At 57.1% G+C, this 27,463-nt stretch overlaps 13 protein-coding genes across 13 annotated transcripts; 6 read left to right on the forward strand and 7 right to left on the reverse strand.

The window, feature by feature from the left end:
• The first annotated feature begins 393 nt into the window (after positions 1-393).
• SCHCODRAFT_02634081 (UPF0005-domain-containing protein) lies at positions 394-2,096 on the forward strand. The gene is made up of 9 exons (XM_050345798.1): positions 394-527; positions 580-735; positions 790-800; positions 854-921; positions 974-1,150; positions 1,202-1,256; positions 1,306-1,357; positions 1,408-1,593; positions 1,646-2,096. Exons 1-9 carry the CDS (start codon positions 437-439, stop codon positions 1,687-1,689), a joined length of 840 nt encoding a protein of 279 aa, XP_050198789.1. The 5' UTR covers positions 394-436; the 3' UTR covers positions 1,690-2,096.
• SCHCODRAFT_02585476 (AAA-domain-containing protein) lies at positions 1,858-4,390 on the reverse strand (the record flags this gene model as incomplete). The annotated part of the gene is made up of 6 exons (XM_050343949.1): positions 4,351-4,390; positions 3,748-4,299; positions 3,581-3,698; positions 3,379-3,526; positions 2,469-3,324; positions 1,858-2,412 (listed from the first exon to the last, which is right to left on the reverse strand). Exons 1-6 carry the CDS (start codon positions 4,360-4,362, stop codon positions 1,858-1,860), a joined length of 2,241 nt encoding a protein of 746 aa, XP_050198790.1. The 5' UTR covers positions 4,363-4,390.
• A 446-nt stretch (positions 4,391-4,836) lies between these two features.
• Positions 4,837-5,186, forward strand: SCHCODRAFT_02510227 (uncharacterized protein; the record flags this gene model as incomplete). Its single annotated transcript, XM_003029259.2, has 2 exons — positions 4,837-5,005; positions 5,056-5,186. The coding sequence occupies 2 exons, from the start codon at positions 4,837-4,839 to the stop codon at positions 5,184-5,186; spliced, it is 300 nt and encodes a 99-aa protein (XP_003029305.1).
• A 1,190-nt stretch (positions 5,187-6,376) lies between these two features.
• SCHCODRAFT_02585479 (uncharacterized protein) lies at positions 6,377-7,477 on the reverse strand. Its single transcript, XM_003029660.2, has 2 exons — positions 6,871-7,477; positions 6,377-6,818 (listed from the first exon to the last, which is right to left on the reverse strand). The coding sequence occupies exons 1-2, from the start codon at positions 7,073-7,075 to the stop codon at positions 6,637-6,639; spliced, it is 387 nt and encodes a 128-aa protein (XP_003029706.1). The 5' UTR covers positions 7,076-7,477; the 3' UTR covers positions 6,377-6,636.
• A 434-nt stretch (positions 7,478-7,911) lies between these two features.
• On the reverse strand, positions 7,912-12,064 carry SCHCODRAFT_02509972 (uncharacterized protein; the record flags this gene model as incomplete). The annotated part of the gene is made up of 14 exons (XM_003029661.1): positions 7,912-8,216; positions 8,250-8,320; positions 8,530-9,058; positions 9,115-9,326; positions 9,352-9,423; positions 9,474-9,604; positions 9,663-9,709; positions 9,991-10,039; positions 10,232-10,368; positions 10,412-10,475; positions 10,614-10,786; positions 10,919-11,522; positions 11,573-11,644; positions 11,753-12,064. The coding sequence occupies 14 exons, from the start codon at positions 12,062-12,064 to the stop codon at positions 7,912-7,914; spliced, it is 2,778 nt and encodes a 925-aa protein (XP_003029707.1).
• A 208-nt stretch (positions 12,065-12,272) lies between these two features.
• On the forward strand, positions 12,273-13,243 carry SCHCODRAFT_02634095 (uncharacterized protein). Its single transcript, XM_003029260.2, has 5 exons — positions 12,273-12,487; positions 12,546-12,586; positions 12,637-12,668; positions 12,721-12,819; positions 12,870-13,243. The coding sequence occupies exons 1-5, from the start codon at positions 12,332-12,334 to the stop codon at positions 12,965-12,967; spliced, it is 426 nt and encodes a 141-aa protein (XP_003029306.1). The 5' UTR covers positions 12,273-12,331; the 3' UTR covers positions 12,968-13,243.
• Positions 13,244-13,271: 28 nt separating this feature from the next.
• Positions 13,272-14,386, forward strand: SCHCODRAFT_02634102 (Rpr2-domain-containing protein). The gene is made up of 3 exons (XM_050345799.1): positions 13,272-13,749; positions 13,803-13,891; positions 13,946-14,386. The coding sequence occupies exons 1-3, from the start codon at positions 13,346-13,348 to the stop codon at positions 14,323-14,325; spliced, it is 873 nt and encodes a 290-aa protein (XP_050198791.1). The 5' UTR covers positions 13,272-13,345; the 3' UTR covers positions 14,326-14,386.
• An 86-nt stretch (positions 14,387-14,472) lies between these two features.
• SCHCODRAFT_01130637 (uncharacterized protein) lies at positions 14,473-15,425 on the reverse strand. Its single transcript, XM_050341081.1, has 2 exons — positions 15,354-15,425; positions 14,473-15,297 (listed from the first exon to the last, which is right to left on the reverse strand). Exon 2 carries the CDS (start codon positions 14,950-14,952, stop codon positions 14,653-14,655), a length of 300 nt encoding a protein of 99 aa, XP_050198792.1. The 5' UTR covers positions 14,953-15,297; positions 15,354-15,425; the 3' UTR covers positions 14,473-14,652.
• On the reverse strand, positions 15,215-16,754 carry SCHCODRAFT_02509551 (uncharacterized protein; the record flags this gene model as incomplete). Its single annotated transcript, XM_003029663.2, has 3 exons — positions 15,215-15,297; positions 15,354-16,628; positions 16,679-16,754. The coding sequence occupies 3 exons, from the start codon at positions 16,752-16,754 to the stop codon at positions 15,215-15,217; spliced, it is 1,434 nt and encodes a 477-aa protein (XP_003029709.1).
• Positions 16,755-17,241: 487 nt separating this feature from the next.
• On the forward strand, positions 17,242-20,321 carry SCHCODRAFT_02703700 (uncharacterized protein; the record flags this gene model as incomplete). The annotated part of the gene is made up of 10 exons (XM_050346978.1): positions 17,242-17,443; positions 17,496-17,515; positions 17,572-17,581; positions 17,635-17,849; positions 17,899-17,961; positions 18,015-18,716; positions 18,766-18,932; positions 18,982-19,233; positions 19,286-19,759; positions 19,814-20,321. 10 exons carry the CDS (start codon positions 17,242-17,244, stop codon positions 20,319-20,321), a joined length of 2,613 nt encoding a protein of 870 aa, XP_050198793.1.
• A 115-nt stretch (positions 20,322-20,436) lies between these two features.
• Positions 20,437-21,991, reverse strand: SCHCODRAFT_02691077 (Diphosphomevalonate decarboxylase). Its single transcript, XM_003029664.2, has 3 exons — positions 21,805-21,991; positions 21,511-21,757; positions 20,437-21,464 (listed from the first exon to the last, which is right to left on the reverse strand). The coding sequence occupies exons 1-3, from the start codon at positions 21,855-21,857 to the stop codon at positions 20,550-20,552; spliced, it is 1,215 nt and encodes a 404-aa protein (XP_003029710.1). The 5' UTR covers positions 21,858-21,991; the 3' UTR covers positions 20,437-20,549.
• Positions 21,992-22,843: 852 nt separating this feature from the next.
• Positions 22,844-24,928, forward strand: SCHCODRAFT_058593 (uncharacterized protein; the record flags this gene model as incomplete). Its single annotated transcript, XM_003029263.1, has 4 exons — positions 22,844-22,996; positions 23,047-24,095; positions 24,143-24,829; positions 24,880-24,928. The coding sequence occupies 4 exons, from the start codon at positions 22,844-22,846 to the stop codon at positions 24,926-24,928; spliced, it is 1,938 nt and encodes a 645-aa protein (XP_003029309.1).
• A 554-nt stretch (positions 24,929-25,482) lies between these two features.
• Positions 25,483-26,878, reverse strand: SCHCODRAFT_02585503 (uncharacterized protein; the record flags this gene model as incomplete). Its single annotated transcript, XM_003029665.2, has 6 exons — positions 25,483-25,849; positions 25,904-26,054; positions 26,108-26,198; positions 26,251-26,468; positions 26,516-26,665; positions 26,706-26,878. 6 exons carry the CDS (start codon positions 26,876-26,878, stop codon positions 25,685-25,687), a joined length of 948 nt encoding a protein of 315 aa, XP_003029711.1. The 3' UTR covers positions 25,483-25,684.
• Positions 26,879-27,463: the final 585 nt, after the last annotated feature.

The raw sequence follows: 27,463 nt of genomic DNA on the forward strand, positions 1-27,463 counted from the left end.
ACTCCAGAGCATAGCTGACCATAATGTCGCGTCATGACTTGACGTCCATGGCGCCAGTAGCTTCAATATCGCAACATCAGCAATCTTCAACAGCCATGGACATCTTGACGATGCCTTACGAATGCAATTGCTCTTGGAGGTGGATTGACTCTGATCCTCGCGATTCGTCTTGTCTATACAATGTATCACGGGGCGGCAGTCGAAGGAGTACCCTACTAGTGTCCCGTATAATGTGCAGAATGCCATGACTTGTTGTGTTCATCTCGCTTGGGCTTCGAAAGGCTAGATACTCGACGAAAGGCGTCCAAGAGATCTCGAATGAAGTTCTTACGTCATCGATGTGATGTGATGTTCTATATCGTTCTCGTACCGCTCGGCGATGCAGCGGCAGCGGCTACATCTTGACTCTTACCACCACCTACAGCTGTAGAGAACGATGGCACAGTATCCTCAGCAAGCCCCTCCCTCGTACGGGGCGACCTCGCCTACGAAGCCCTCAAGCGATGAAGCCCGCGACCCCTTGCTAGGTGAGCCCTCGATTTGCTCAGTGGCGAACCCCGGCGCTTACTGAGGGTGTAGGCGCCGCGAGTTCAAGTGCAGCAGGGATGCGGGGCGCCATTTACGACCAGCCTGATTTTGGGGATCTTCCGGACGACTTCAAGTATGGCACCACCGTCTCTGAGAGCGCGCCCGAGATCCGGCGGGCTTTCGTGAGGAAGGTGTTTACTATATTGCGTGCGTCCCCCCTCGAATTGTTGAGCGCGCTGTACTTACATGTGTCTTGAACAGTATGCCAGATTGTGAGCCTGACTGAGGATAGATATACGCCAGCGAACCCTGACTAGACTTGTAGGCGGCCACCACCATCGTCGCCGCAGGCGTTTCGACCTCAGACGACGTGATGACCTGGGTGCTTCACCAGTGCGTGATCCCTACTTCTCCCCCTACCTTCCGATACTCATACCCCACGCAGCACCTGGTCATTCTATGCTCCCCTGTTCTTGTCCCTCGCCAACTTGGCCCTCCTGTTCTTCAAGCGCCACAACCACCCATGGAATCTGGTCCTCCTCTCCAGCTTCACGATCATGGAGGCGTTTACGCTAGGTGTCACTGTCGCATTCTTCGATAAAGTCATTGTACTCCAAGCTTTGTGCGCTTCCTCGCTTTCGTCCTTGATCGTCCGTTGCTGACTTGGACGCAGGTTCATTACGCTGGGTGTCTTCGTCGGCTTGACGCTGTTCACCTTGCAGTCAAAGGTATGCTGTATATATCTGTCTTGTATTCAAACGCTGACCCAGTTTGCAGTATGACTTCTCCGGCATGGCACCGTTTTTGTTCGGAGGCCTGCTCGCCCTTGGTATGTTCACTCCCTTCCGATGTTAGCTCCGTTACCTCATCGTAATGCAGTTATGACTGGCCTCGTCGGGCTCTTCCTTCCCTTCTCGCACACCTTTAGCCTCATCTACGCAGTTGGCGGATGCTTGATCTTCAGTGGGTACATCGTCTACGACACGTACTTGATCAACGCGCGCCTGTCACCGGATGAGTACATCATGGGTGCCATTTCCCTTTACCTTGACTTCGTGAACCTTTGTAAGTCATCGGGTTTTGCTCAACCGCACCGCAAGCTCATTGCCTTTTCCAGTCCTTAGCATCCTTCGTCTTCTCAACGAGCTGCAGGATCGCTAAATCCGGACAAGTTGAGAGGTGCAAATGGCCCAGTATCGCTCACAGATTGGTCACCGTGTCGAAGCCTTACTTCAGTTGCAATGGGTTTATCTACCTTTGTATTCTACTAGCGGACAGGGTTGAATTGTAATGTGTTAATACTGCATTTATGTAAGCGGAGTGTGAGCTCTACGCTTCTGCAACACTTTCCGGTGCCATTTCCTTCCTACCCCGCACTGGAAGACCAGCGAACTTGTTGCGCATCGCGTCGTACTTCCGTCTCTGCGCTGCGCTGACACTAGGCCCAACCTTTTCAACGGCCTCGCTAAAGTCCTCAACTGTGACCGACACCTGGATGTTGTCGTGCTTGCCACCGTCCGCGCTCTCCATCTCCTCAATGCGTCCGAGAGCCCTCCTGAGCGCCACTACACCCGCCTCGCGAGATACAGCGGCGAGATCGGCACCGCTGTACCCGTCGCAGCGCTGCCGAACGATGTCCGCGACGGCGGGGCGCGAGGCCGGATCGAGGGGCACTTTCCTTGTAACGGTGTAGATGATCTCAGCGCGCTCGTCGGCGTCGGGGAGATCAACGTAGAGGAGCTTGTCGAGGCGGCCGGGGCGGACCATGGCGGGGTCGATCATGTCGGGACGGTTGGTGGCGCCAAGGACGTAGACGCCGCCGCGGGAGTCGAGACCGTCGAGCTCGGTGAGAAGGGTGTTGACAACCCGTGCGGAAGACTCGGACTGTGGAGGTCACAGTCAGCATAATGGTGTACGGAGCGAATATAGGGAAAATTTACCATGCTATCATCTCGCCTCGGCACCAGCGCATCCAACTCGTCGAAGAACACGACGCAAGGCGCCGATGCCCTCGCACGCGCAAACACCTGCCGTACCGCTCGCTCGCTCTCGCCCACGTACTTGTTCAGGAGCTCCGGACCCTTGACGCTCACAAAGCTCGCGCAGCTCTCGTTCGCCACCGCCCTCGCCAGCAGCGTCTTCCCGCACCCGGGCGGGCCCCACAGCAGCACGCCCGCCGCGCGCGTGATGCCCACCGCCGCGAAGACGTCCGGCCGCCGGATCGGCTGCACGACCGCCATCTGCAGCTCCCCGCGCACGCGCGAGAGCGCGCCGACGTCCGCCCAGGTCACGCCGGGCACGGTCGCGAAGCCCTCGCGCTTCGAGGAGGGCTGGATCTCAGAAAGCGCGGCGCGGAAGTCAGCATGGGTGATGCAGAGCGGCTCGAGTTGGGCAGGGGAGAGCGGGTCGGGATGCGTGGTGAGGAAGCGCGCGAGGGATGTCGGGTAAAGGGCTGAGAACTGGGTGAATGGGGCCTCTGTGGCAGGTGCAGCAGTCTCGGCCTGGGGGTCGTCAATGGCCATCGCGTCATCGCCCTCCGCTGGCGCTGGTGCGTCCTCTGGTGGGGGTGCCTGCGGGGTTTCCGCCTCAGGCAGTTGGGATTGTGGCGCCAGGTCGACAGGCAGTTCTATTTTCCCCTCGCTGAGAGTCTTGAATATTCGCTTGACAGCGATGATGCCAGCTGCGCCAGTGAGGGCTGCGAGATCGGCACCGACGTAACCAGGTGTGGCCTTCGCCAGCGCGCCGAAGTCGAAATGACCTTCGAGGCGTAGCTTCGCGCATAGGACCCTCAGAATCCTGAGTGAACGAATGATTAGCGCGTTCAAACTAGGGATGATGGGGTGAATTTACTGCTCCCTCGCCTCCTCGTCGGGTACACCCATGCTGATCTCATGGTCGAACCGACCTGCTCTCCGGAGAGCGGCATCAAGCGAATCTGGCCGATTTGTGGCACCCATGACGATGATGGGTTTGTTATCGGTCTTCTCCCACGAGAGGTCTGAGTCATCGTTAGATTCCGCGTCGGCTGCTTGCGTACTGAGACAGCACTCACCGTCCATGCAAGTCAGGAATTGCGCAACAATCCGACGCTCCATTTCGCGCTGGGCGCTCTCTCGTTTGGGTGTAATGGCGTCTATTTCGTCGATGAAGAGAAGGCATGGTGCAGCGCGCTACTTTGATGAATACTTGTCGAAAGGAAAGAGATGACCGTGGACGTACTTTAGCCTCGTCGAACGTGTCACGAAGTGTCTTCTCCGATTCTCCAGACATGCCGGATACAATAGAAGGAGCAGATATGCTAATGAAGGGTACTCCGAGTTCGCCTGCTATCGCATGCGCAAGCAGAGTCTTTCCGCAACCTGGAGGCCCATGAAGGAGGACGCCTCGAGGTGGCTGAACGCCGGTGTGGAGGTAGACTTCGGGATGGCAAAGGGGCATAGCTACGAGCTCCAAAAGCTTCTCGATGCAATCCTTGACGCCACCTAGATCTGCGATGCGGGCGGTGGGGATGGCGTACTCCTTCGGTGTAGAGGACGTCTTCGCGCGCTTGCTGCTCTCGTCCCCGCGAGACGAACGCACCTTGCGCTTGCCATTGACAGAGGGGGGCGCAGCAGTAGCGATGGGATCTTCCTGAGGCTCAGACGGTCCGGGTGTGGTCTTTTCTTCCGGTGTAACCGGCGTGGGGGGCGGCAGGCTATTGATGTTCAAACGGCTCTTCCTGTGATTCGACCACAGGCCCTGCATAGATCGATTGAGGGCATTGCTCGACCCCTGGCTAGCCGTACCATAAGTACACGTCTAAGTCAGGTATATGCTACGCACAGGGGAGTTCATGTTCGTGTTTTAGGGGGAGCGGGCGCGTACGATGAGGAGCAAGCGCCAGACGCCTCGATCATCAAACTTTGGCCGGATGTTCCGGCCCGATCTCCGCAAAGCTTATCGCCCTTGCGCTTGCGGTCTGCCTTCCGCCTTGATCAGGCTGCAATGACGTTCGACGTCGATGCGCGCTTGTCCGACCTGTGGGTCCCCGGTCTGAGTTTCCCCAATCCTCCACTTTGGCCGCCATGATATCACGAGAGCTCTATTGCTGGCCTCGCAAGAAAAGAAGAAACAGTCTCACTTTGGCGCGTCGGGAGCACTGCGCTGACGACGCGCGGGTTCAGCAACGCCAGCTATGCCCCACCGCTACGTGTGCTATTGACTGCCCACGATATATAGCTTTGGACGGGGCTCATCTGATCTTCACTACCGACTCGTACGACCGCCAGCGATCCACCTTCGACACCAACGACCGCTCCATCCACCACAATGAAGTTCTTCGTCGTCTCCATGGTCATCGCTTTAGTGCTTGCGACTCTCGCGGCCGCAATGCCCGTCCAGGACGTCAACTCTCGCGCCGCGCAGGCTGTGCAAGAGACCAACGCTCAGCGTCTTGCACGCGGGCTTCCGCCTTTGAAGCCGCGCGCCATGGGGACTCGTGAGTATTCCTTGATTCCGCCGAACAGTTCAAAACTAATCTCTCCTTAGCCACGGAGGCCAAGCGTCAAGCGCCCTCTGCCATGCGTCGTCAGGCTCCCTCTGCTCAGCGCCGCGCACCCGGCCGCCTTGCATACCGTTCTGACCGCGATCGCTACGCTGGTATCTACGCCAGTGTCTGAACACCCATTCGATGTAGTCAACCCTGGAACACGACTCGAGCCTATAGATGCGCGCAAACTCTAATATACGACCACTGTCCTATCACTACTCTACCCTGGCGACGGCCTGTCACCATACCTTTCGTTCACTTGTACTTATACGAAAGCCAAACCAGATGTATACTATAATACGCCGACTGAGATGTATCATAGAGTTCTCCCCAAAGTCAATGAATTTTGCTGCAATTACTTACTTACAAGACCTTTCGTTCCGACATGCAACTTCATTTTCCCCCAAGAGCAACAGCCGTCATCGTGCAACCTTCATTTGTGTTTGGACTTGTAGGTCCTCGCTTGTGTCTATCCCGTGACCAGTTCAACTTCTCACGATGCGGAATATGCAGCGGACTTGTTGATCCTCACCGGCTGCGCGTCCTTGATCAGAGGAACATATCACTCCGAGAGCCTTCTCGTAAACGGATCAATAGATTCTTCGAAACGACTTGTGGGCCGAGCGGTGGCTGACTTGAGCTTGTTCTACTGCAACTTTCGCCGTAGCCTCTGTTGTCCTCGCTTGGGCATTTGCGCATTACGCTGAACAATGTTTCGCGCTGTGCATTCATCAAAGGTTCATTGGAGATATGTTTCCAACGAAGCAACTGTATACAACACGATATCGAGGCGAGTTAATCTTTGCCTTTTTTTCGGTGGTCGCACTGCGCAAGAGACCTTCAGCCACTTCTTTGAAGAAGATGCGATGTGGCTCGGGCCGCTCAGCCATGGAGTAAGGCTTGATAGCTTCGTACGCAAAGCCCCCACCGCTCAGGCGGACTCGGGACCACAGGCTCAGGACCTACCTCGTCGACGAGTAACCTCAGGCGCGAACGCCCGTTGTTCGATAGGCCAAGAGATCTGTGGCTTGAATGAGGGATTTGGCGCGCGGATATCGTTCTGAAATAGCGCCTCCTGCTCCTGGCGCCTTGGTAAGTTGAGCATGGTGTGTTGCTAACCTCAAGGTTCTCGATTACTCGACTCGTCGTCCAGGCTGCATAACGGCTACGCCCTCCCAGCTCGTCGCGCGGGGTCAACATCCATGGATTTGCCAGACAAGCGCATCATTCGCGCCAGCACAATCAGGATAGAATTGTCTGCCTTTCGCGATCACTCTCATGCCTATGTCACTCGTATTCTAAACGAACATGAATAAGATTGGATGGAAAGGACTGCGCGTTTCATTCTAATCAAGCGACGTATCTAAAGTAATAGGGGCGGGGACAAAAGGTGAGAGCTAAAAGCGACTTCTATCCGAAGTCGAAGGCGAATGCGAAAGTGAATAAGAAAGTACATATGCAAGGACGAACAACAAAGTAATGTTCGGGTTGAGCCACGTCCTGGGCTTCGAATGGTAGATGTATACAGGATGGTATGCGGGCAGAGCGAGTACAAAGCGAGGGAGAGTACGATAAGGTGCTCATTGCGCGTATACACCTGCGTAGCGATCCCGCTTTTGCATGCGAGGCACCGAACGGCGCCCACCAGGCGGCACCGCGCTCGTCTGGCGACGCTCAACGGGCGTCGCCTCCTCATCCTCGAAGCTGCGGCGACGACGGCCACCAGGCGGGACGGCGCTGGTCTGACGCTTGGCGGCAGTGGCTGAGCGGGGAGTTAGTGAAAACTCGACGGGGAGAGAACGAGGTATACTCACGAGATGTTGACAGAGACCGGGGCTTCATGGGTGGGAGACCGCGAGCCATGCGCTGGGCGTTGGTCAGGCCCTCCGGTGCGCGGCCCGTGAGTGTGGCATCATTGGCCTGAACGTTCCGTACTGCGCCAAAGACGCGGACGGGAGAAGCGCTGACGAACGAGGCGACGAGGAGCGCGGCGATGGCGGCGATGAGTGTGAACTTCATCGTGGCGGAGCTGCGTTGGCAGAGTGTCGATGGGCGTCGTTGATGATGGACGTAGTATGGGCACTCGTCAAGGCGGCTCCAGCGTTGGGGAAGAATAGAGAGGTTTTTCCAACACCCCCCTCGCTTCTTATACCCCGCACTCGCCGGCGCCGAGACATAGACAGAGGTATGTGTTACCTATCATTTGCGGTGCGGAAGCCGTACATCGGTGACGCGGAAGCCAGGATGGCCAGTGAGACGAGATTGTCTCTGCTTTTTTTCACCCCCCGGGAGCGGTTTGCGAGGGTGCAGGGCGGATATCCAAGACTTTTGCCATATGGCAGTGTCAATGAGGACGAGCGTTCCGTGGGGGAAGACAACCGGATGCTGATTTGCAGAGGCGGAGATGGGGGCGCGAATCAGGGGAACGCCGAATATGGCCAGTGACGGTTTGTAACGGCGACGAACGTGAGATTCACGTGTGTGACTGTTCGACTTCTGGATCACACTGAACGACTTGCCGATTTCTGCGCATTTTGGAGCACATAGCCTCAGTGTTAGCAGCTGGGACAGACGTTAACAGAAAGGAATTGAGCTCTACGGATCCAGTGGGTCGGTCAGTGACATAGTGACTCAGATTCATCACTTCTTTCGAGGGCAGCGGGACGGAATCAGTTTTGTCCCTCGGAAAAATTCGCAATAAACCGTGAAAATCGCCAGTCCACGGCACCCCACCTCCTCCTAATTGTCTGCTTCCCGCACGCTAAATACGTCCCGATAACCCACATCGATACGCGCTAGGGATCCACGTCCCTTCCTCAAGGGAGCAATCCTCGTCCCTTTTGGTCGGTCTTCCGTCAAAATAAGAGCAATGACGCTTTCCGTCTGAGACTGGGGACATCGTGGGCGGTGTCGTTAGCGACGATGGCGTCGTCGATGCCCTCCCTTTGACACGAGCCGTTGGTGAGCCGCCGGCTTGCGCGCATATAGGCACCCGACGACGCCGACAACGACAGAAAATTGTCCCCGGCTGCGCTGCCGCGACGTCGGAACACGAGTCCTGGCTCCGCCCAAGATGCCACGCGCTTGGCAAGCGGGACCAAAGCAAGCTCGAGTTCGAACACCAAAGTATGCCTGGGGGCGACGACGGACGCGGTAACGTCTGAAGAGCGTGTCAATGTACTGACGCAGTTACACTGGAATTTCAAGATGAATGCAATGTCCGAATACCATGAGCGAGAATAGTAGTAGGGTAACAAAGGTAGACTGTAGCCACAAAGTGGCTCGATAGAAGATGAAGGCGTTCAGCGTCCGTGCGCGATGTTCTACAACTACTGAAATGACGAGACGAAAGGAGGAGTACACCAGAGATGGAGAGATACAACAGAGATAGATAATTGAGGAGTACGAGATAGGAATGCCGACTAGGTTAGGGTGCGATGATCCAGTCCGTGATCCTGGGTGTAGCGGCGTACGGAGAGTCGCCGTACAGGGCGTTGACGCCGTTGGTGTGAGCGTAGTGGCATAGCGGTAGGGCTGGTTCAGGGAAGACCGCTCTACCGTCGATGGAAAAGTAGCATGGAAACTTTGCGCACTGGCTCTCAGCCGGTGGCAGAATGAAATGCGACAGGTCGATGTCTTCTTGAGGATTTGACCACGAGTCCCACCACGTAGCGTCAAAGAAACCGATATCGTTGCTCGTGTCGACCAAGTTTGAGGTGGCAGTAGTGGACCACATGGTTGCCATGTCGTAGGTGTCGCTCTCAACGCCACCTTGCGGTGGCAATGCCACTTGCATGTAGTTCGACGAGGCGGCGGAGGTGAGCAATGGATCGGCAGCACTGTGCATCGCGGGAGCAGGGACTAGTATCCGGTCGAGACGATCGAGGTGGATATCGACGTCGTAGAAGATGATGGAGATACTGGCGCGGTCGGCGTCGCTGCCGAGATATGCGCGTTCGTGACAGTCTGGCAGAACCGCTGACTGGGAGGATCGTAGTAGTTCTGTGAAGGATATGGCGCGGCGTTGGCGCGTGAAAGTGGCCGGGGAGAGGAACGACCGAGGTCACTTGGCGACTGGGGCGCTTCCTTGGACAGCTCGGCCTTGGGTCGCTGGGGCTGCCGCTTGCGCCGGTGCTCTGGAGCGATGTTGTGCATCCGGCGTCGATGTTTGTTCAGAAGGGATGGGTCATGGGTAGCAAAATTGCAGTCATCGCCATCGCAGATGAGGTCCTTGACGCCAGTGCTAGAGTAGTACGTGAAAACGAGGACGCTGATATACAGCATGCATCACGCACTGCCTCTTAGCGTGTATTTGCATGCCTGACTTCTGCGAGAAGCACTTGCCGCAATGCTCGCAAGTAAAGGTCCTACGCAGCTTAGTGAGCATGGCTTCACGCCCAAAGGGACGTGCACGTACTTCTTCCTTGGGTCGTCTTCGGGGAGGTGGGTGGTAGAATGGCGGTCCTTGCCCCTCTTGTCGCGGAAGATCTTGTCGCAAACCACGCAGACATGATCGACGAAGTCGATGCCGTTGATAGTAACGCAGCCCTGCAACTCTGTGTGAGCGTGCTGGGATCGACCCAAAAAGGAAATTTGCAATGTGCACCTTAGTGCGGACGGGTCCTGTCATGGCGGGGATTGGGCGGATAGAGGCTTGGAAGGAGGTTCAGATGGATGCTGGGGACTCGAGGGCACGGCCATGAGCCCCCCGCAGCCCCAGCTTTATAGCTTTCTGGCACTGTCCTCGATTGCTCTCCTCGATTGCTTTCCCACGGGTTCCATCTCATAGAAGGAAATAATGATTGTGTGTGCATGTTTGGCCCTTTGATGAGTGGCTCAGTGGCGTGCGCAGAGAATCCGTGATCTACGTTCGTGTGAGCCTGCGCCCTCTGCAGGAATTGGTGCGAGTGTGGAATCAGGTGTGACGCACGTACTGGTATGGCAATTACTTCGCCGCACGTCTTTGGAGGTGTGATAGGGCGTCTGCAAGTCGCCTGCCAATTGCAGTAATTTTGAAGAGGCGGCGTGCCATGTTTGTAGCACAGCGCCTTGCCATGACAACCAGGCTCAAGGCTCTAGACTCTGCTGCCTCGCCGCAAACATGAGGTTTCAACGAGGCGTCTGACGTATGCTGATTAGAGAGATAATCGATGGAGGACCTAGTGATATACGCACCAGGACCGGGACGGCTTGCCTTCGCTCCTGAGCAAACCCCTCCGCAAGGTCGACAAGGGTGAGCATACACTGACCCGTAGTCTGCCGCGTATCATCGTTCAGTGAAATGGCCAATGGACGGTGATGGTGGCCAATGTCTGCAAGCCATGATGAAGCAATTGGAAGAGGACGCAGGCATACTACGATAGAGCAAAGTAAGGTACACAAGCGACGGTCCCAGGCATAATGTATAGTAGCCGAGAAGCTGAAAGCCTAGTCAGTATGATACTTGATGCCATGAGTCTACAGACTGACCTCAAGCCTCGGAGGCATCTCTTCTCTCCAAAAGCTTCTGTAACTGCCTGCCATCGCGTCCCTTCCCATCCAAAACCTCCCTCATGACCTTCTCCTCCCTCGTGTACTTGTGCTCCTTGTGTTTCGCCTCATGCCTATCGACATACAGCGGGCAGTCGACCATCCAGTGTCGATGTTCCTCCCCGCATAATGAGCAAGGCTTGGTCGGGGGGATGAAACTCCGCCGGATGCAGAGGAAGAGCGTGTGGTCGCCGCCGCACGCTGGGCAGGGAGTAAAGTGCTTGCAGTCGTATACCCAGTGGTTGCCACCGCAAAGACGACAAGGCTTCGGCGGCGCTATGGAGCGCCGTTTCCGGCAATGCATAACTTCGTGCTCGACAGAACCGCACGCACGACATGCCCCGTACTCCTGCTGGCGATTCTTTTGGTGGGACACTCGCCGATGACCCTCGGCGCGTCTGGAGGACTGGATGGCGGGAGGATGGTGTTTTGCGCGATATTCTGCGTCTTGAGGACAGTCGGCGGCCCAGTGATAGTGACCCTCCCCACAGTTCTGACAAGGTATACGTGGGGGATGTTGGCCGCGTTCATCGCAGACGGACACTGGATGCTCGCCTCCGCAGGCGGCGCATGATGGCGGCGGGGTTTCCGTCGCGCCTTCCGCTGTTTTCTTGGGGAGCGACACGGTACGACCGCTGATTAGCGACAACAACTGTTCGTGCAGGGACTTCGTATCCGGCTGTTCCGCAACGACCTCACGGATGAGACCAGAGAAGTACTCTGCCGTGTAGAGATTCTCGATTAGCACGGCCAGTCGGGAGTCGCGACGGGTCAAGCCAGGAACCTTGCGCAAATGTGGTGGCTTGACCGCCTTGTCCTTCGCTGAAGGCGGGGTAGCGTCATCCACAAGTGCCCAGTCCTTCCCTGGTCTTGCACTGTGCGTCGTCATCCAAAGCACGACAGTCTTGCTGGACGTGACTATCATTTCGGGATGGTGCTATAAGGTCTGTCAGCCGAGAAGCAGTTAAAAGGGTATGGGAGCCTCACAAGTTCGTCGTCGGCTATTCTCCCAACCTTGCCCACGAATTCCAGCGCTGCATCGTAGCGAGTGAAGGGGAACTGCGCAACGACATGCAGAATTTCTTTATTCTTGCTAGACCGGGCGGTGTCTACTGACTCGGGGTCTATGTCAGTCTTCGCGTCGGGTATGTGGGATGATCTACGTACCTGGTCTCCGACGATGGATGTCACAGAAGTCGCTGACGCAGATAGCAGCATTTGAGAGGGATCACTAGGTACAAGAGGTCGGACCGTCCACCCTCTGCGAGACATTTGCAGGATGAAGTCGTCAAGCTCTTGCCGCGTTAGCCAAGGGGTCGGCCAGCCCTTGACCGGAGGGGGGACATCGAGTAAGGGAGTCGAAGGGGGATCTTCATGTATAGACGTCGATGACGAGGTGTCGTTCGCAATGACACTGGGCTCCGCAAGTGCCGAAGATGTGCTCGGGCGTACGTGTGCTCCTTCCCGAGTGTCCTGCATTCGCAGGTGCTTGCATGAGCTCAGAGCTCTTTGGTACATATTCTGCTGCAGAGGCTGTAGTCCTGGTGCGCATTGTCGTCTCTGACGGAGCGCCAGACGGCACGCACGATTATACATGGGCGCGAGAGGGAAGACGAGGACAAGGACCGGCACTGCGGACCGGGCCTCCGCGATCGCGTTACGGGCGCGTCGTGCGGTGTCCGTCTGACGCGGAGACAACGCGCGCAAAGTGTGAACGTGTCCCCACCTCCCTTGTTCCCAACCGTCATGCGCGCCTTCGGTATACTTTCTGCTGTCTTCTTTGCTGCTCTCGCCACGGTGAACGCTGCGGAACCCCCTGAGGAGCTCGTCGTTGAGACTACGTACGCGCCACCTGAGTGCCCGGCGAAGGCGCAGAGCGGGGACAAAGTGAAAGTTCACTACGTGCGTAAACCACCTGTTGTGCCTCCCTCTATGTATACTGACAGCTAATCTCTACCAGACCGGCACGCTGTTCTCAGACGGTAGCAAATTCGACTCGAGGTGCGTCCATGAAGCTCATATGTTCCTACTTGTGACTGAGCGCCTCGCAGTTACGATCGCAACGCCCCCCTTCCGTTGACCCGTGAGCGAAGTTTGTACGACTACCCCAGCGTGTATGACTGACCTTATGATAGTCGGTGTCGGCCAAGTAATCAAGGGCTGGGACCAAGGCATCCAGGGGATGTGCTTGAACGAGAAGCGGACCCTCACCATCCCCGCCGATCTCGCCTATGGTGCGTCGCACCCCCGTCTGTGGAAGGCCCCTCCTAATGATTACCCTCAGGCAAGCGTGGTTTTGGTCGCATCATTCCTCCCGGTTCAGCGCTCGTCTTCGACGTCGAGCTTGTCGGCCTGGAGAGCCAGAATCGCGAGGAGCTATAAACGCGACATCTACCATATAAGTCCCTCTCGAGCTGACGCTTTGAGGCTTGATTGCGAGGTATCTCCATGAAGCGAGACGTGCGGTCTATACGTATGCCGAGGTGATCTCGTAGACCCTCTCATGAATGTGAATGCTGTCGATGTGTACAGTAGTGAGGTGCTACGTATATCAGATGTATTACATCGCGTCTATTGTCCTACATGATGCTCATGTAGTTCACGACTCGTGAAGTGCAACTTGAAGGCGGCTTCGAGCGCGCCACATCTGAAGCCGAGGCGTCCGCGGCGATCAATCCATCCTGTCCTCGACCTTCATCATCTTTGGGACTCCGGCCTCGTTCTGTCTTGTCCCCAGCTGGGTCGCACTCTCGTATTACAATGGATGCCGCACTATCTGCTTCGAAGCAGAAGCAGAAACCTCCCAAGCAGCCCAAACCCGCGAAAGATGCGGCCCCCAACTTCGGCGCCGTCGCCAACCGCGACCTCCTTCAGCGCATGAACTTCCTCTACCAGAGCAGCGCGTATCTCAACACGATAATACCGCAAACACCCAACTCTAGCACCGGCTACGCACCTCCTGGTAGGCGGGGGAGACCGCCAGCCAGACCCGTGCTTCCAGAGGGTAGGCGGCGATCGAAGAAGCGCTGGGCGAAGCCTGGGTTCCCTGCAGGGGAGGCTGAGGGCCCGAAGAATGGCACGCGCAGGCAGGCGACGATAGCAGATCTGTCGAGGGAGTACATCAAGAATATGAAGGCGGTGGGGAGGAAGTCGGTGATGCGGATGTGCGTATTCAGTTGTTCTCTGCACAAACAGTTTCTCAACGCGGACTTTACAGAGATCCTGCGGTCAAGCGCACTATCTGCAAGGCAAGGAACTGTGATACGGTGATGATCCCGGGCGCGAATGTGAATGTAAGGGTACAATGTAGGTCCAACCTGACCGTCTGCGTTTTTCCAGAGTCCTGACAGTGCGCCACAGCCTCACGCAACCACGGCCATACTCTCTCGTATATCTGCCCGACATGCGGGCGTAAACGACGGATCCCTTGTCCATCTACTGCGACGCTCTCAGACGAGGAAGAAGCTGCTTCAAATGCAGCTGCAGCGGATGACCAGGGCGATACTGTCATGGAAGGTCCACCGACAGAGCAATCCTCCGCCGCCCAGCAGACTTTCGCTTCCGAGCATTCCTCTACGGCCGACCCCTCACCAAAGCCTGCTCCGAAACCGAAGAAGAAACCTCGCCGCCCGCCTGGCAAGTCACCATTGTTCGCAGACAGGGATGCAGGGCATGTCGTGCTGCGCGGGAAGAATAGGGTCGAAGAGGATGAAGATGGGATCCTTTCGTGGGTTTGCTAGAACGTGCGTTCGCTGCGTACATTGTGGCACGGAATACAAAGCCTCCCTTTCTGGGACAGAATGTGGAAATCGAACAGAAATTGAGGCTAACTCGCGCGCCTCCCCACAGCAAGGCTATCTGTGGGATCAATCGCTTCCAAGTCACCCGGCAAGTCAGTCAGTCCATTATCCATTCCATTCATTCGTGTGTTCCCTCATTACGACCCGTACCCTACGGATACGACCCGTTCGTGCATGCCGCTTCAAGAGAGAATAGTAAGTAGCCAGTATGTAGTAGTCAGTCACAAGATAGTACACGAGCCCGCGCACGGCTCAGAAGTATTAACGCTAATACAGTATGAACAAGTAGCAGGCAAAAGTCGAGTATGATGACGAAGCAAGGTAGCATGCGTAGGGAAGATAGCACAGTGTGACAAAGAGTTCGGCTCGCTCGCAGACGAGTTCAAGGGGAAAGGAGGAAGGTAGGAGATATAGTACACAGTAGAGAACGAAGGCGGCACCGAGGGTCAAAAGGGAGGAATGATTACGTGCTCGCGGCGCGGCGTGACCCGTACATGTCGTGGATGGTGAGGATGAGGCGTAAGGTAGGCGTTGACTAGGCGCGGATGATAGGGGTGCTGGGTGCATGATACAGGCCGTCGCGGGGGCGGAAGACGTAAGTTACTGCGTTGCGTGTGGTTTGGCGTGATGGGGGATACGTGCAAGGTGTCGATGAGATACGTGCAAGGCGTCGGTGTCGATGTCGGCGTCGACGGGTATGGTGTGCAGGGGATATGCTATGCTGGCAGGCCTTTGCTTGGTCCATGCGAGAAAATGATGATAGGCTATGCAGGTGTCGAGGCGGGTGCGTATGAGAGAGGGGGGCAAGGGCGTAGCGTAGTGCAGGCGATTACCAGCGCCAGAGGCTGCTGACGTCGCGCTTCAGCGGCATGGCCGTGTACGTCTTGTAGCCGTCGTAGGACCACGGGCGAGCTGAGGAAGGAGTCAGAATGAACGATAGATGGGCGGATAAAATCGAGAAAACTCACACTCGATCGTGGGCCGCTTGGGCCTATCAGAGATCTTGAGCTCGCTGAGCTGGTCCTCGGTGAGCGTCACGTCGTCGTCGCCATCGGTCTCCTCCTCGTCGGTCGATGTGAGGGATGTCATTGACAAGGGACTGCGCGTGTTCGGGAGGCTGCTGCCAGTGCGTGAATGCGATCCCCTGCGCATCCTGAGCTTGACGTCGGGGACGAGAAGCGCGTGCTCGGCACCACGGGCTACGAGGTTCTTCTCGCGGTACTCGGGCATCGACGAGGACGGGCGCGGAGAGCCGCCGTTGTTTAGGCTTTGACGCGACTCGCTGCGCTTGCTGAAAGGTTCGGAGAACTTCGACAGCAAGAGCGCGTCCGGATCCGTGCGTACAGTCGACGGGCTCGAGTGCCTGCGGAGGGTGGGGATGGAGGAGGTGGAGGTGACCGGAGAGGGAGGCGAGGAGGACCGGATGGAGGGGACGACTCCAGTTGATGAGCGGTGAGCGGATGCCACCTGCGTGCTGTACGCATAGTGTTCGCGCAAGTCCATAGGCTCGACGTCGGTAGTCGAGGAGAGGTTGTAGATGGACGCGCGCCACGCGTTGGTACCGTCGTTCCAGTTCGGGACCTTTTGGGAGGTGGCAGAGGGCTTCGCTGGGGAGGGAGGTTGCGCGTGCCCTTCAGGTAGGGGAAGGGGGTACGCTGGGCGGCTAGGTTTAGGCTGCTCGGGGTGCACCCACTCCTGGATGCGCTTGCCAGACATCATGATGCCACCGTTGTACTCCGCGTCGAGGTCACGTTTGCGGCGCGACGCGCGAGGGACGGCGGGATGCGCGTCAGGCGCCGTGCCAGGAATGAGGGGCATCGGCCGGAAGTCATAGCCACGGAATATGGCTGCCAGGGACGGGTCCATATCACGGAGATGAAGTTCCGGGGCGGCGCCGTCAAGAGAGGAGGTGGAGGACGCGGAAGACGCCGTCCCTACGCTGGAGACATCGTCCACAGCACAGTCGGGAATGAGGGACACGTCGTCGTCGTCCAGGCGCCAGGGATGGCGCACGGGGTTGTGACCGATCGCGAGGGCGCCCGAGCGGGCGGGGCTCTGAAGATCGGCGAGGCGGCATCTGTCGGAGCAGTAGAGGGGGAGAGGCGCGCTGTCATAGACTGTACGCGTCTTTAGAACTGTAGCGGGCTGCGCGGGCGCCTGTGGTGGCGGCTGCTTGCGGCCCTTCGGGCGTATGGTGCCAGAGCGCGTCGGGGCTTGCGCCTGAGCGTTCTGTGGCGCAGGGACTGGGACGCGGTCAATGGAAGGAACAAGGCGAAGGACGCGTCGAACGCACCTCTGATAGTCTCTGTTATGCGTTTCGCGGCGAGTTGGCGCCCACAAGTGGCGCACCAGTCGACTTCGCCTTCCATCGTCAAAAAGCGGGGAATTCGGGGAGTTCAACAAGATCACCACTCGTCGCGCGCGGGTATATATACTATCGGGTTAATTCCGGCCCATCGCCCGCGTGCTCCCCCATTCCCGGCATCGCCGCCTTTCGCGCATGCTGGCGATCAAATCTGCGATGTCCCCGCTTGTCGCCACCCCCGCTGACTTTCATCTTGCGTGTCTGCAGCTCCCCCAGCTCCTCCCTGCTCACGCACAAAGGCCGACAACAAAAAGGTACCCTTTGCTGTCTTCGGAGCGGGCGCCACGCAGGCGCCAAAATCCGTGTTTATCCGTCGCCTCGGCTTCACCGACAGCTCCCGCCCCCGGCCCGCAGTCCCGCTTTCCTGCGGGAGCCCGCGAGCGGACCTCGAGCCGGCTTGCAAGACCCGGCATCAGCAACTTAGGTTCCGCTTTGCCTTACGCGCCTAGCCTGCAGCCATCGTTCCCTTTCACAAACGTATAGCGGCCATCATGTCTACGCGCATCCCCGAACCATCCTCCGTCCCCCTGCGCTACCACATCGAAAGCAGTTCCTCGCATAGTGGAAACTATGTCGCGCAGAACATCCTCATCGACAATCCCGCCGACCAGAGCAGTCGCTGGAGCGGCGCGACGCGCTCAGGACCATCCAAACAGTGGATCATACTGCAATTGGAATCACTCGCCGTACTGAGTGAGTATATGCGCCGTCCTTCCTGATCTTTCTTGACGAGCGAGCCATGCAGAGAGCATTACGTTTGGGAAGGTGTGGCGGAATGATCTCGTGAAGTATCCCGAGGACTAACAGCGGGATGCATTCAGTTTCACAAAGGTACGTCCTTCCCTCGCCAAGCTCTGCACCTTTCCTTACGCGGGTCGACTAAGCACACCAATGCAACATGAAGGAGTTCGCCGTCCTTGTCGGTACTTCTTTGGATAACATGTCCAGAGTTCTACACGCCAGCCTCAAAAACGACTCCATGTCAGAGTCCTTCACGGTCAAACACACCAATAATGCCGGCCTCAGTTTCCCCACTCGTTATGTGAAGATCATCCCTCTATCCGGGCATAATCCCCACTTCAATACGTCTATATGGCATGTAAGTTCTTCATTCAGCCCATGCTTGTGCTCATTCTAACCCGCTTAAGGTGTCCATGACGGGGATCTCGGACGAAGCGTATGTGCAGCAAGTGCAGAGAGCTTATGAAGAGGTATTCTGGTACCTTGACTCTACGTCGCACCTCTTCACTTACAATGAAATCAGTACCGTGAAACCATGATTCTCCGCCATGTCCTGAAGCACCTACGCCAACGACGATTCCTCACGCCCTACGAGTCCATCTTGACGCAAACCGGCCTGCGGACAGAGCACCCTCTCATCAGCCAACTCTACAAAAGCGTCGTCCTTGACGGCGACTGGGAAGCCTCCGAAGGCCTCCTCGAAAAGATCGCCCAAGCTGGCCTCTTCAACTCCTACCTGTACTCCTGCCAGCCGCACGCCCTCTGGACCCGCCTCCGCGGCGCGGACCGCGACGGCGACGCACCCTTCCAGCGCGCCGGCCACGCCATGTGCTTCGACCCCACACGGCGCGAGATCTACATCCACGGCGGCTGGGATGGCTTGCGCAGCCTCTCTGACTTTTGGGTCTACAACATCGTGGAGGATACGTGGCGGAGGATCAGCGAGGGCCAGCAAACGGGCGATGGGAGCGATCCCGGGCCAAGGTCATGTCACAAGATGGTATTCGATCCGAATACGGGGGCGATTTATTTGTTGGGGAAGTTGACGGGGGCCGATTCGAGGGCGGGTGCGGGCTCGGGTGGAAGGGCGGCAGCTGCTGCGTCGACAGGTGGGGCGGCGACTCCGACACCTGGTGGGACGAGCTCGATGTTCCGATCGGAGTTCCACCGTTTCGATACCAGGTCAGAGGGCGCGGGATGGCGATGCTTGTATGATGATACAGCGGTGCGTCTTGCGCTCTTGTAGATGAAATCGTTACTGACTTAAACTGCAGAGCGTCGGCGGACCTCCCCTGATCTACGACCACCAGATGGTCATGGATGCCGAGGCGCAGATCATCTACGTCTTCGGTGGTCGCGTCATCAACGGCGACTGGAACAACTACACCTACTCCGGACTGTACAGCTACAACATCCGGCAAGCGAAGTGGACTACATTACAGTACGTTGCACCGGACGCACAGTCCCCCGTTCACTGAGGACGTTGACAGACCCACCGATAGCTCGGGACCTACGGTTATTCCCTCTCGCTTCGGTCACTCGATGGTCCTCGATCCGGACGCGAAGACGCTTTACATATTTGGCGGCCAGCGCGATGGCAAATACCTCGCCGACATGTACGCGTACGATATCGAGACCAACTCTGCGCGGGAGCTGTATACCAACTTCACGAATTCGGGTGGTCCGGATCCTTGCTTTACGCAGCGCGCTGCCATCGACCCGGAGCTGAAGGAGATCTATGTGTGAGTAGCTTTACGCACAGTGTACCATCGTCTGTACTGATCCTGAAGCCAGCCTCTGCGGCCTGGTCCGGCCACAAAACACTCAAGGGGGACAGACCATCCTGCAAAACACCTCTCCCTACTACGTCTATCGCTACGGCTCGCGCGCCGGTAAATGGACGCGCATCCTGCCGCCCCTCCTGCCCGACTCCTCATCCTCCTCTGACTCCACCTCCGAATCCGAACCTCAAGAACCCATCCCGCGCTACGCGCACCAGCTCGTGTACGACGCGAGCACGCGAACGCTGTACATGCACGGCGGGAACGGGTCGACGGCGAATGCCGCGCGGACGACGCTGGAGCAGCTGGAGGCGGATTTGAGCAAGCAGGACTCGGAGGGCGGGGACGAGAATGTTGCGCCTGGGCAGGGGAGGCCGGGGGAGGTGGAGAAGGAAAAGAGGCTGGATGATTTTTGGTCAATGAGGTTGGAGAGGCCGGCGCCGGCGGAGGTGGTGCGTCGCAGTCGGTTTTTGATTCGGAGGCAACAGTGAGTGCAAGCGGATTTTGCTGAGTGCAGCGTGGCTGATGAGAGCCCTTGCAGGTTCCGCGAGATGTGCAGTACGAAGCCAGCGATCGAGTCGCTGGCTTTCTTGCAGAGCAAGCTCGCGACGGTGGTCGACCATTCAGATCGTGAAGAGGCGGAGCAATTTCGTTCACTGCTGACGTGCATTCTCGCGCCTCCATCGCCAGACGGAGAGCCGCCGCACAAACGCTTTAGAGCCAACGAGGAAGATGATGATGGTGACTCGCCGGCCGCAGAAGAAGACATGCCCACCGACGACGGTCCTTCGACATCGACCGCCTCTTTTGCTGCTGCTGCGTCACCACCTCGAACAACAGTCAGCACAGAATACATGCTGGGCATCCCAGATCCTTCAGAGAAGGCTGGTTCGAGCGGGCTCCCTGGCCGTTCCTTCGAGCAGAGAACGGCCGTGTTCGAAAGCTTATTGGAGTTTGTGGACCAGGAAGCGAAGCAGCCGACAGGTAATCTGTTGGACTTGGTCGATCTTCCGGGGCTAGGCGGTAGGAATGGGGAGGAATGGGAGTGATCGTGCTTGGTATTGTATGGCCACTTCGTCACTGTGGCACGGGCTCTTGATTTTCGCGAAACAACCTCCTTGTATAATGGCTGTATTTGTAGCTTGTCCATACCATGCACAAACACTCAAGCAGACGCGTCGGATGATATCCGCAATTATCAGTGCCATTACCCTCGAGGAAGCGAACTCTAGATGTAAGTACAGATCATGCTGCCCAGCCCACCAGCCGCATGTCCCTTACGCCAACTTCTTCGGCAACCCGCTCGCGTCGAGAAGGGCCTCATTTTCACCGAGAGTGCGAGGGCCGTCGCCGATCTTCGTGTGTATGATCCCCTTGACACCGCCCTCCCACTTCTGCGCGACAGCCTCGTTGAAGCCGGAGACAACAGCCCCCTTCTTCTGGTCGTTCGCGTACAAGTTGAAAACGTCCTTGAAGTTCGCGGCCGCGTCGGGGAAATACTGCAAGATCAAATCCACGATCTCCTTCACGTTCTCCTGCTCGACGTAGATGACCGCGTTCGGGCCCGCGTCGTACGTGTACGCGGCCTTCCGCTTCCCGGTCTTCTCGATGGCGACGCGGTTGTACTCGACGATGAGCGCGACGATCGCCTTCGAGACATCGTTCATGTAGAAGATCGGCGGGTCCGTGTCGAGCGCGACCGCGTGGAACTGGTTCGAGTCCTGCATCGTGATGCGCGCGAAAGCGTCGAAGTCCCGCGCGCGGATCGCGTCGCTGATCTCGGCCATGCGCTGGGGCACAACATGCTTGATGCGGTGCTGGAGGAGGGGGGACGTCTCGACGGTGCGCTGCATGCCCGCGGTGGAGGAGGTGCCCTTCTTGGCGTCGTTGACGACGCAGACGACGGCGTGCAGGGTTGGCCAGTGGGATTCGGGCGCGATCTGGATGGCGAGGGAGTCGGAGCCGTCGGCCTTGGTGCCCTGTTCCCAAGCGACGAAGCCACCGTAGAGGGAGCGGCAGGCAGAGCCGGAGCCCTGGCGGGCGATGAGGGAAAGGGTGGAGGGGGATACGGGGAGCTTGTACAGCGCTGCAAGGGAGGAGACCAAAGCCGCGAAGCCGGAGGCGGACGACGCGAGGCCTGCAGCAGTGGGGAAGTTGTTGTATGACGCGATGCGAACATGATAGGTAGAGAGCTGCGAGGGATGAGCTGTGATCGCGAGAAGAGTACCCCGATCTCACCTTGGGGGCCGATGGGTCCTTGTCCTCGACCTCAACCTTGCGCAAGCGCTTCATCTCCTTGATGCACGTTTCCAGACGGCTGCCGGGCTTGATCTCATCCTCAGTGCCGTTCAACCATAGCTGGTCCTTCTCGAACGATGGGTCCGCGCGAGAAGTAGTGGTAGACTTCAGGTAATCCTGATCGAGGGTAACCGAGAGCGATGAGTTCGTCGGAAGGATGAGCTTCGTGTCGCGCTTGCCCCAGTATCTAGTGCTTCGTTAGCACAGCTTTGGATGGAGGAAAAGACCCTGTACTTTATGCAAGCGATGTTCACCGGTGCGGACGCGGTTGCCTGGTATGTGGACATGGTGGGCGGAGGCAAAGGAGTACGATGATTGGAATCTGGATGGTACGATGCATTAAATACTGCTGTCGGTGAACTGATGGGTGCTGCATCTGACCCGACAAGTGCGGCGGCGGGACGTGAATTTTCGCGCTCAGAACGGGAAGGCAAAGACACGAATCTAACCCCGACGGCCGCCAGCGTCCTCAGTCCGCGATCGCACGTGCCAGCACATGACGAAGCGCCACATCCTGTCTAAGTCTCGCTCCGGTGCGCGCTCGTCCATGGGCGTTGGCTCCACTTCATCTTTCCAATCCTTGTCAAAGTAACTCTTCTGAGTCCGGCATCGATGTACGCGACGAGAACGAACGCCTCAATGCGGATTTCTGAGATCCGGGGCAAGTCCCAAAGGTTCAGACTCGTAGAAGTCGCCTAGAACCGGAAAGGAGCTTCTCAGAAGAGGGTCTTCGGTCCAGTCAGTAGAGCATGCCCACTTCAGCAGTATGATGAGCTTCCTGGCCATCATAGGCTGGGTAGTCGGTGGTAAGTAGGAAAGTAGGACGTGTCACATTGTCACAGTTCGATGGAATGTGTGCACGTGAAGTGATGACGAGTTCGCACGGATCGCCCAGCGCACCGCTTGTCGAGAACAATCATCAACGCTCCCTCTTTCCTCGGACCGCGCTCTTGCAACAGATCCAAACGGACTTGGGCCACTGTATCTCTTTGTCACGCCACCAACACATCTTCTTGAAAACATACAGATCAGTATAGGAACCTGATAGGCACTCTGGACGCCGTTCGCTTGCCTTCGCGCTCTCCTACATGTGATGTATTATTCACAACAGTCCCCTGGCATTGCCCACAAACTCCCCAACCACCACGACCAGAACCCATGGTCTCGCCAGCATCATCCTGTCCTCGGTCCGCCCGGCCAGTCTGGGGTTGGTGGCCCACCGCCCACATCCCCAGGATACGGCCTGTACACCAATGGATCGCTGCCACAGATGATGCATCCACACCACCAGCTGCAACAACATCACCATCATCAGGCATCCCTCTCTCATTATCCTTCGCCACCGAACGTGAACCAGCTCCCCCTTGGATCGCCAGTCGGTCAGCTCCTAACCAGTCATTGGAATGAACAGTTGATCAAGTGCGAGGTGCGTGGCAGTTGATTTTCAGTCGCACACATATCTGACGTGTCCCGAAGATGATACGGTCCTCTCGCTCGCCTCATCATCGAGCGAGAGCAAACGCAATTGCCTCGCGCACTGTGACCAAGTCTGCCGTACCGATCACCAATCCCAACCTTATCAAGGCTCCGCCAGAAACCAACGGGAAGGACCCAGAGACCAATGGCCGCGCTACGCCGAATCCCTCAGAAATGTCGCCTAGTCATCAAGCGAACCACCCCTCTTCCACCGCAGCTCCGGTCAAAGAGACACCTAGACCAACAGCAGCGCGCCCGCCGCAGGGGTCGTGGAACTCGCTTGATATGGGTGGCATACAGATCAAGAACATACCGCCAACATCGGGCCTCTTCTCTTTCACATTCCTTACCAACCTCTACCTTAATCACAACGCCCTCACATCCGTGCCCCCACAACTCTCCAAGCTTCGGCATCTGGAACTTCTGGACCTCTCAGGGAACCAGCTGACAGCGATACCGCCGGAGCTGGGGATGATCACGTCGTTGAAGGAGTTTTACGTCTTCGACAACCAAATCACCACCATACCGCCGGAGCTGGGTACGCTGCACCAGTTGCGCACTCTAGGCATCGAGGGGAACCCTCTGGATATGTCCATCAAGTCGGTCATTCAGAAGGATGGCACCCAGGCGCTCATAGCCAACCTCCGCGATTCATGTCCCGTCCCCGCGCCGGCACCAGACCGCGAGTGGAAGGACGTGAGTCTGCCATCGGACCCCATCCTAGATCACAACGCAGAGACGTTCAGCGTGCTCTGCTACAACATCCTATGCGACAAGTACGCGACGGAGAAGTTGTACGGGTACACGCCGTCTTGGGCGCTGGCGTGGGATTATCGGAAGGAGCTGATCCTGAAGGAGCTTGTTGCACATCAGGCCGAGTTCGTCTGCTTGCAAGAGATCGATGTCGGGCAGTTTGAGGACTACTTCTTGAAGCATATGATGGAGCATGGGTACGAGGCGGTCTTCTGGCCGAAGCCACGAGCACGGACGATGGGCGAGGCAGAGCGAAGAACTGTCGACGGGTGCGCGACCTTCTACCGGTCTGATAGGTGCGTACGCATACCCTATCGCCTGGCGCTGTACTGACTTTTTTCAGGTTCAAACTCGTTGAGAAGCACCTGGTGGAGTTGAGCGCCGTTGCAATGCAGCGTTCCGACTTCATCAAGACGGACATCATGTTCAATCGACTTTTCAATAAGGAGTACATCGCCGTCGTTTGCTGCTTCGAGGACCGCTCGACTGGCACGCGCTTCATCGTCGCCAACGCCCACATGTTCTGGAACGCCGACTTCTGCGACGTCAAGCTCGTGCAGGTCGGCATGCTCATGGACGAGCTCGAGAAGATTGCGCACGCGTTCGCGCGGTATCCGCCGCCTCTCAAGACCGAATCTGGTCAGCCGCCACCTTCGTACTCCGACGGCACGAAGATCCCCACCATCGTGTGCGGAGACTACAACAGCGTGCCGCGCTCAGGAGTGTACGAGTACCTGTCCGCGGGGAGCTTGCCTCCAGATCACCCGGACTTCCTGGGACACTCGTATGGGCGGTACACGGAGGAGGGGATGCGTCATCGGTTCGGTCTGCGTTCAGCATACGCGCTGCCGGGGCCGGGACCTGGGGCGGAACTGCTGCCGATGACGAACTACACGCCGAGCTTCCAGGGTGTGATCGACTACATCTGGTACTCGGCGCCAACAGTCGCAGTGCAGAAGGTCTTGGGTGAGGTGGATAGGTCATATCTGGAGAAGGTCGTTGGGTTCCCGAACGCCCACTTTCCATCAGAGTGCGTCCTCAAGCCCTCCTTTCAAGTTCACGATGCTAACATGATTTTAGCCATCTTGCCATCCTCGCGCAGTTCCGCGTGAAGTCGACCCGTAGTTGATCTTGTGCTCCTTGTTCTTGCATGTACTGCCCACCTGCACATTCCAACCACACACGCTCCTTTCGCCGCGTCTGCCGGACGCACCCTACCACCCTGTTGTTCTTCTCACTTATTCTGTTTTTCTCTACTTTCTTCTTCTCCCTGGGCGGTTGTTTGTTTACTCTGCGCCTGGACAAAGCGCCCTCGCGCGGTTGTAGTGCTGCACCATGTCGGACGTTGACGTCGTGCATATCCTGCGTATTCTATTTGGTACCCACTCACGTCCCCTACTACCACCCACCCGCCTGCGCTCTTGCTACCCCTTCCTCGACCTCCGCGTTCGTTGGCCGCCCACTACTACCTCCTCCCTTGTCTGTTTAGCATCTCGATATCATTTGCTGTGTTGCATCGTCCCATTCCCCCGTACTCCATGTAGCATGTGTGCGTTGTACAGCTGAACAGTATTAGTATATATTTCCTCTCTGAAATTCCTTTGAAATCTCTCTCTTGCGTGTGAGCGTGATGGGCCGAGTTGGCGAGGCTTGAGGGTAAGATTACTTCAACTCTGACAGCTTCAGGGCAAAGTTTGTATGATATTCGTCCGCGAGACGAAGGGCATGAAGGCAAGCATCTATCAAATTACATGTGAAGGCTACAGTCGAGCAGTAAGTAGGGTATCAAGAGTAGGTATACAGTGTCCAGGAGGAGATCCGTCCATGTATCCGCACACAACCATCGCTGTCCAGGCCTCAGTCACGTAGCAGGTATCATCTCCGATCATGCCACCGCAACCTGGCAAAGCCAGGCGGCTGCGAGCGTATACAGGGCGGCTGGGAAGAGGGCTTGCGCGCTGCTGTCGTTGTTTGGGTCCGCAGGGTCCTCGCCAATGTACTGCTGGCCAAGGTCGGTGAGGTCGCCATCTTTGTCGAGCAGGGCGTTGTCCTTGCGAAGATTTCGTCAGCAGCGTACTCTCGGAAATCGAAGAGGAGAACATACAGCATTTACGCCTTGCAAGTCGCGCATCGCCCCGAACCACGCGTAGCGCTCTATCCAATTTGTCTCGTCCATCCAGCTCTGCGTCTCGTTCATGAAGGTGACAATGTCGGCGTACGAGCATTGAGCGCCGCTGTTGAAGTTCTGACAGGCCCTGTAGGAGAGACTTAGTAAGTCCGCTGAATATAGTTACATGTATCTGCGTACCACTCAGTGACCCAGATCGACTTCCCGGGGAATGTGTCGTGAAATTCCTCCATGTACGTCTTGAAGTTGTCCGCATCGACGTCGTACCAATCTGCGTATAACTTCAGGAACTACGAGCAAACCACAAGTCATACGAAACTCACGCAAGGCGACGAAGTCGACCTCAGGGCATCCATCGCTACCTCTCGCGTCGTCGATGGCGTCGCAGAAGTCTTGCAGCCACGTCATGCCGTCGGGAGCGCTGGTCGGGGCCGGGCTGCCGAGCTTGACCCCATATGCGTCGCGAAGGGGAAGGAGATACTCGTTCCACAACTCGAGGGCACGCGTGACGTTGATGTCCGATTGTCCTTCTTGTTGGGGTCTGAATGTCAGTCAGCATATGTTCGTTTGGGAAGAAGGGTAACGCACTCGTTGAACGCGAGGATATGCTTCACATCGTATGCGTCGATCGTGTCGTTGATAGACTCGGAGAACTGCTCGGTTTGCCTCTCGCCCCAGTACATGGGGACGAATTCGAGGTCAAGCCCTCGTACTGGTGAAGGACTCCATGTGTAGTACCTACCGTTTCATGAGCGTCAGCCTGCAATATAGCATAGACACATACCAGGACACCTTCCCGGTCTTCGTGAACTGGCGAGCATCGTCATAGCGGCCATTTGGCCATGCAAGGCCCGCCTTCGTCGAGTTGTTCTGCGCGCGGGCTCTTCCGACGGACAGGATGAATATGAGGATCAGAAGCGCGAGTCGAGTGATCGTAGTATTGGTATACATCACGCTGGGTGATGAGAATGAGAAGGGGATTAGATATGGGTGCTTAAGATGCGGCGTAGAGTCGTGAAGAGATCGTCAATGAAAGTGGAGGGGAAGAGTGAAAGGTGAGTGTGGCGCGAGCCCAGCGCCTGCGCTATATCACGTCTGCCAAGGCCCTTGCCGAGTTGGCTATCACTAGGTAGACAGAGTCCGGACGCGCTTTGGATCCACCATGACCTAGCAGGAGGTGGAGCGCCTTGGAGGCACGTCATCCACAAGTGGCGGCGCGGGCAGTGCATGGTCGCTGCTGCTTGATCGTTCCTTCACATGAGGCGCCCCTGGCGACAGGGAGAATGAAGGGCTCCTCCTTCCACCTGCTAGGGTAAATTCGGGGAAGACCAAGGCTTAGCTCACCAGCGAGTGAGAATTTGCCGCGAAGGGCAAGTACGTCCATCCAACGGGCTTCGCCTTACGGACCACTCACGACTTCGATGCACTATGCAAGTCAAGGTGCAGTAACGTTGCAGAATGACGGCCGAAGAGGGCACTATGCAGGCCATGATGAAAGTTCAACATGAGCTCACCTGAGTTAAGTCATTTTGATCA

This window comes from Schizophyllum commune (genome assembly GCF_000143185.2).
Source record: "Schizophyllum commune H4-8 unplaced genomic scaffold SCHCOscaffold_9, whole genome shotgun sequence".
In the NCBI taxonomy this organism is placed as follows: Eukaryota; Fungi; Basidiomycota; class Agaricomycetes; order Agaricales; family Schizophyllaceae; genus Schizophyllum; species Schizophyllum commune.

Bases quoted from the DNA above. Each gene is read 5' to 3' on its own strand.
- SCHCODRAFT_02634081 (XM_050345798.1), top strand. From the start codon at position 437: ATGGCACAGTATCCTCAGCAAGCCCCTCCCTCGTACGGGGCGACCTCG. The intron at 1,257-1,305 runs GTATGCTGTATA...CCCAGTTTGCAG, and splicing joins TGTTCACCTTGCAGTCAAAG to TATGACTTCTCCGGCATGGC. The intron at 1,358-1,407 runs GTATGTTCACTC...ATCGTAATGCAG, and splicing joins CGGAGGCCTGCTCGCCCTTG to TTATGACTGGCCTCGTCGGG.
- SCHCODRAFT_02585479 (XM_003029660.2), bottom strand. From the start codon at position 7,075: ATGAAGTTCACACTCATCGCCGCCATCGCCGCGCTCCTCGTCGCCTCG. The intron at 6,819-6,870 runs GTGAGTATACCT...CTCCCCGCTCAG, and splicing joins CCGGTCTCTGTCAACATCTC to CCACTGCCGCCAAGCGTCAG.
- SCHCODRAFT_02634095 (XM_003029260.2), top strand. From the start codon at position 12,332: ATGCGCGCCTTCGGTATACTTTCTGCTGTCTTCTTTGCTGCTCTCGCC. The intron at 12,587-12,636 runs GTGCGTCCATGA...AGCGCCTCGCAG, and splicing joins GGTAGCAAATTCGACTCGAG to TTACGATCGCAACGCCCCCC. The intron at 12,669-12,720 runs GTGAGCGAAGTT...ACCTTATGATAG, and splicing joins CGCCCCCCTTCCGTTGACCC to TCGGTGTCGGCCAAGTAATC.
- SCHCODRAFT_02634102 (XM_050345799.1), top strand. From the start codon at position 13,346: ATGGATGCCGCACTATCTGCTTCGAAGCAGAAGCAGAAACCTCCCAAG. The intron at 13,750-13,802 runs GTGCGTATTCAG...CGGACTTTACAG, and splicing joins AGGAAGTCGGTGATGCGGAT to AGATCCTGCGGTCAAGCGCA. The intron at 13,892-13,945 runs GTAGGTCCAACC...AGTGCGCCACAG, and splicing joins TGTGAATGTAAGGGTACAAT to CCTCACGCAACCACGGCCAT.
- SCHCODRAFT_01130637 (XM_050341081.1), bottom strand. From the start codon at position 14,952: ATGCACCCAGCACCCCTATCATCCGCGCCTAGTCAACGCCTACCTTAC.
- SCHCODRAFT_02691077 (XM_003029664.2), bottom strand. From the start codon at position 21,857: ATGTCCACATACCAGGCAACCGCGTCCGCACCGGTGAACATCGCTTGC. The intron at 21,758-21,804 runs GTACAGGGTCTT...ACGAAGCACTAG, and splicing joins GTGAACATCGCTTGCATAAA to ATACTGGGGCAAGCGCGACA. The intron at 21,465-21,510 runs GTGAGATCGGGG...CATCCCTCGCAG, and splicing joins AGGACCCATCGGCCCCCAAG to CTCTCTACCTATCATGTTCG.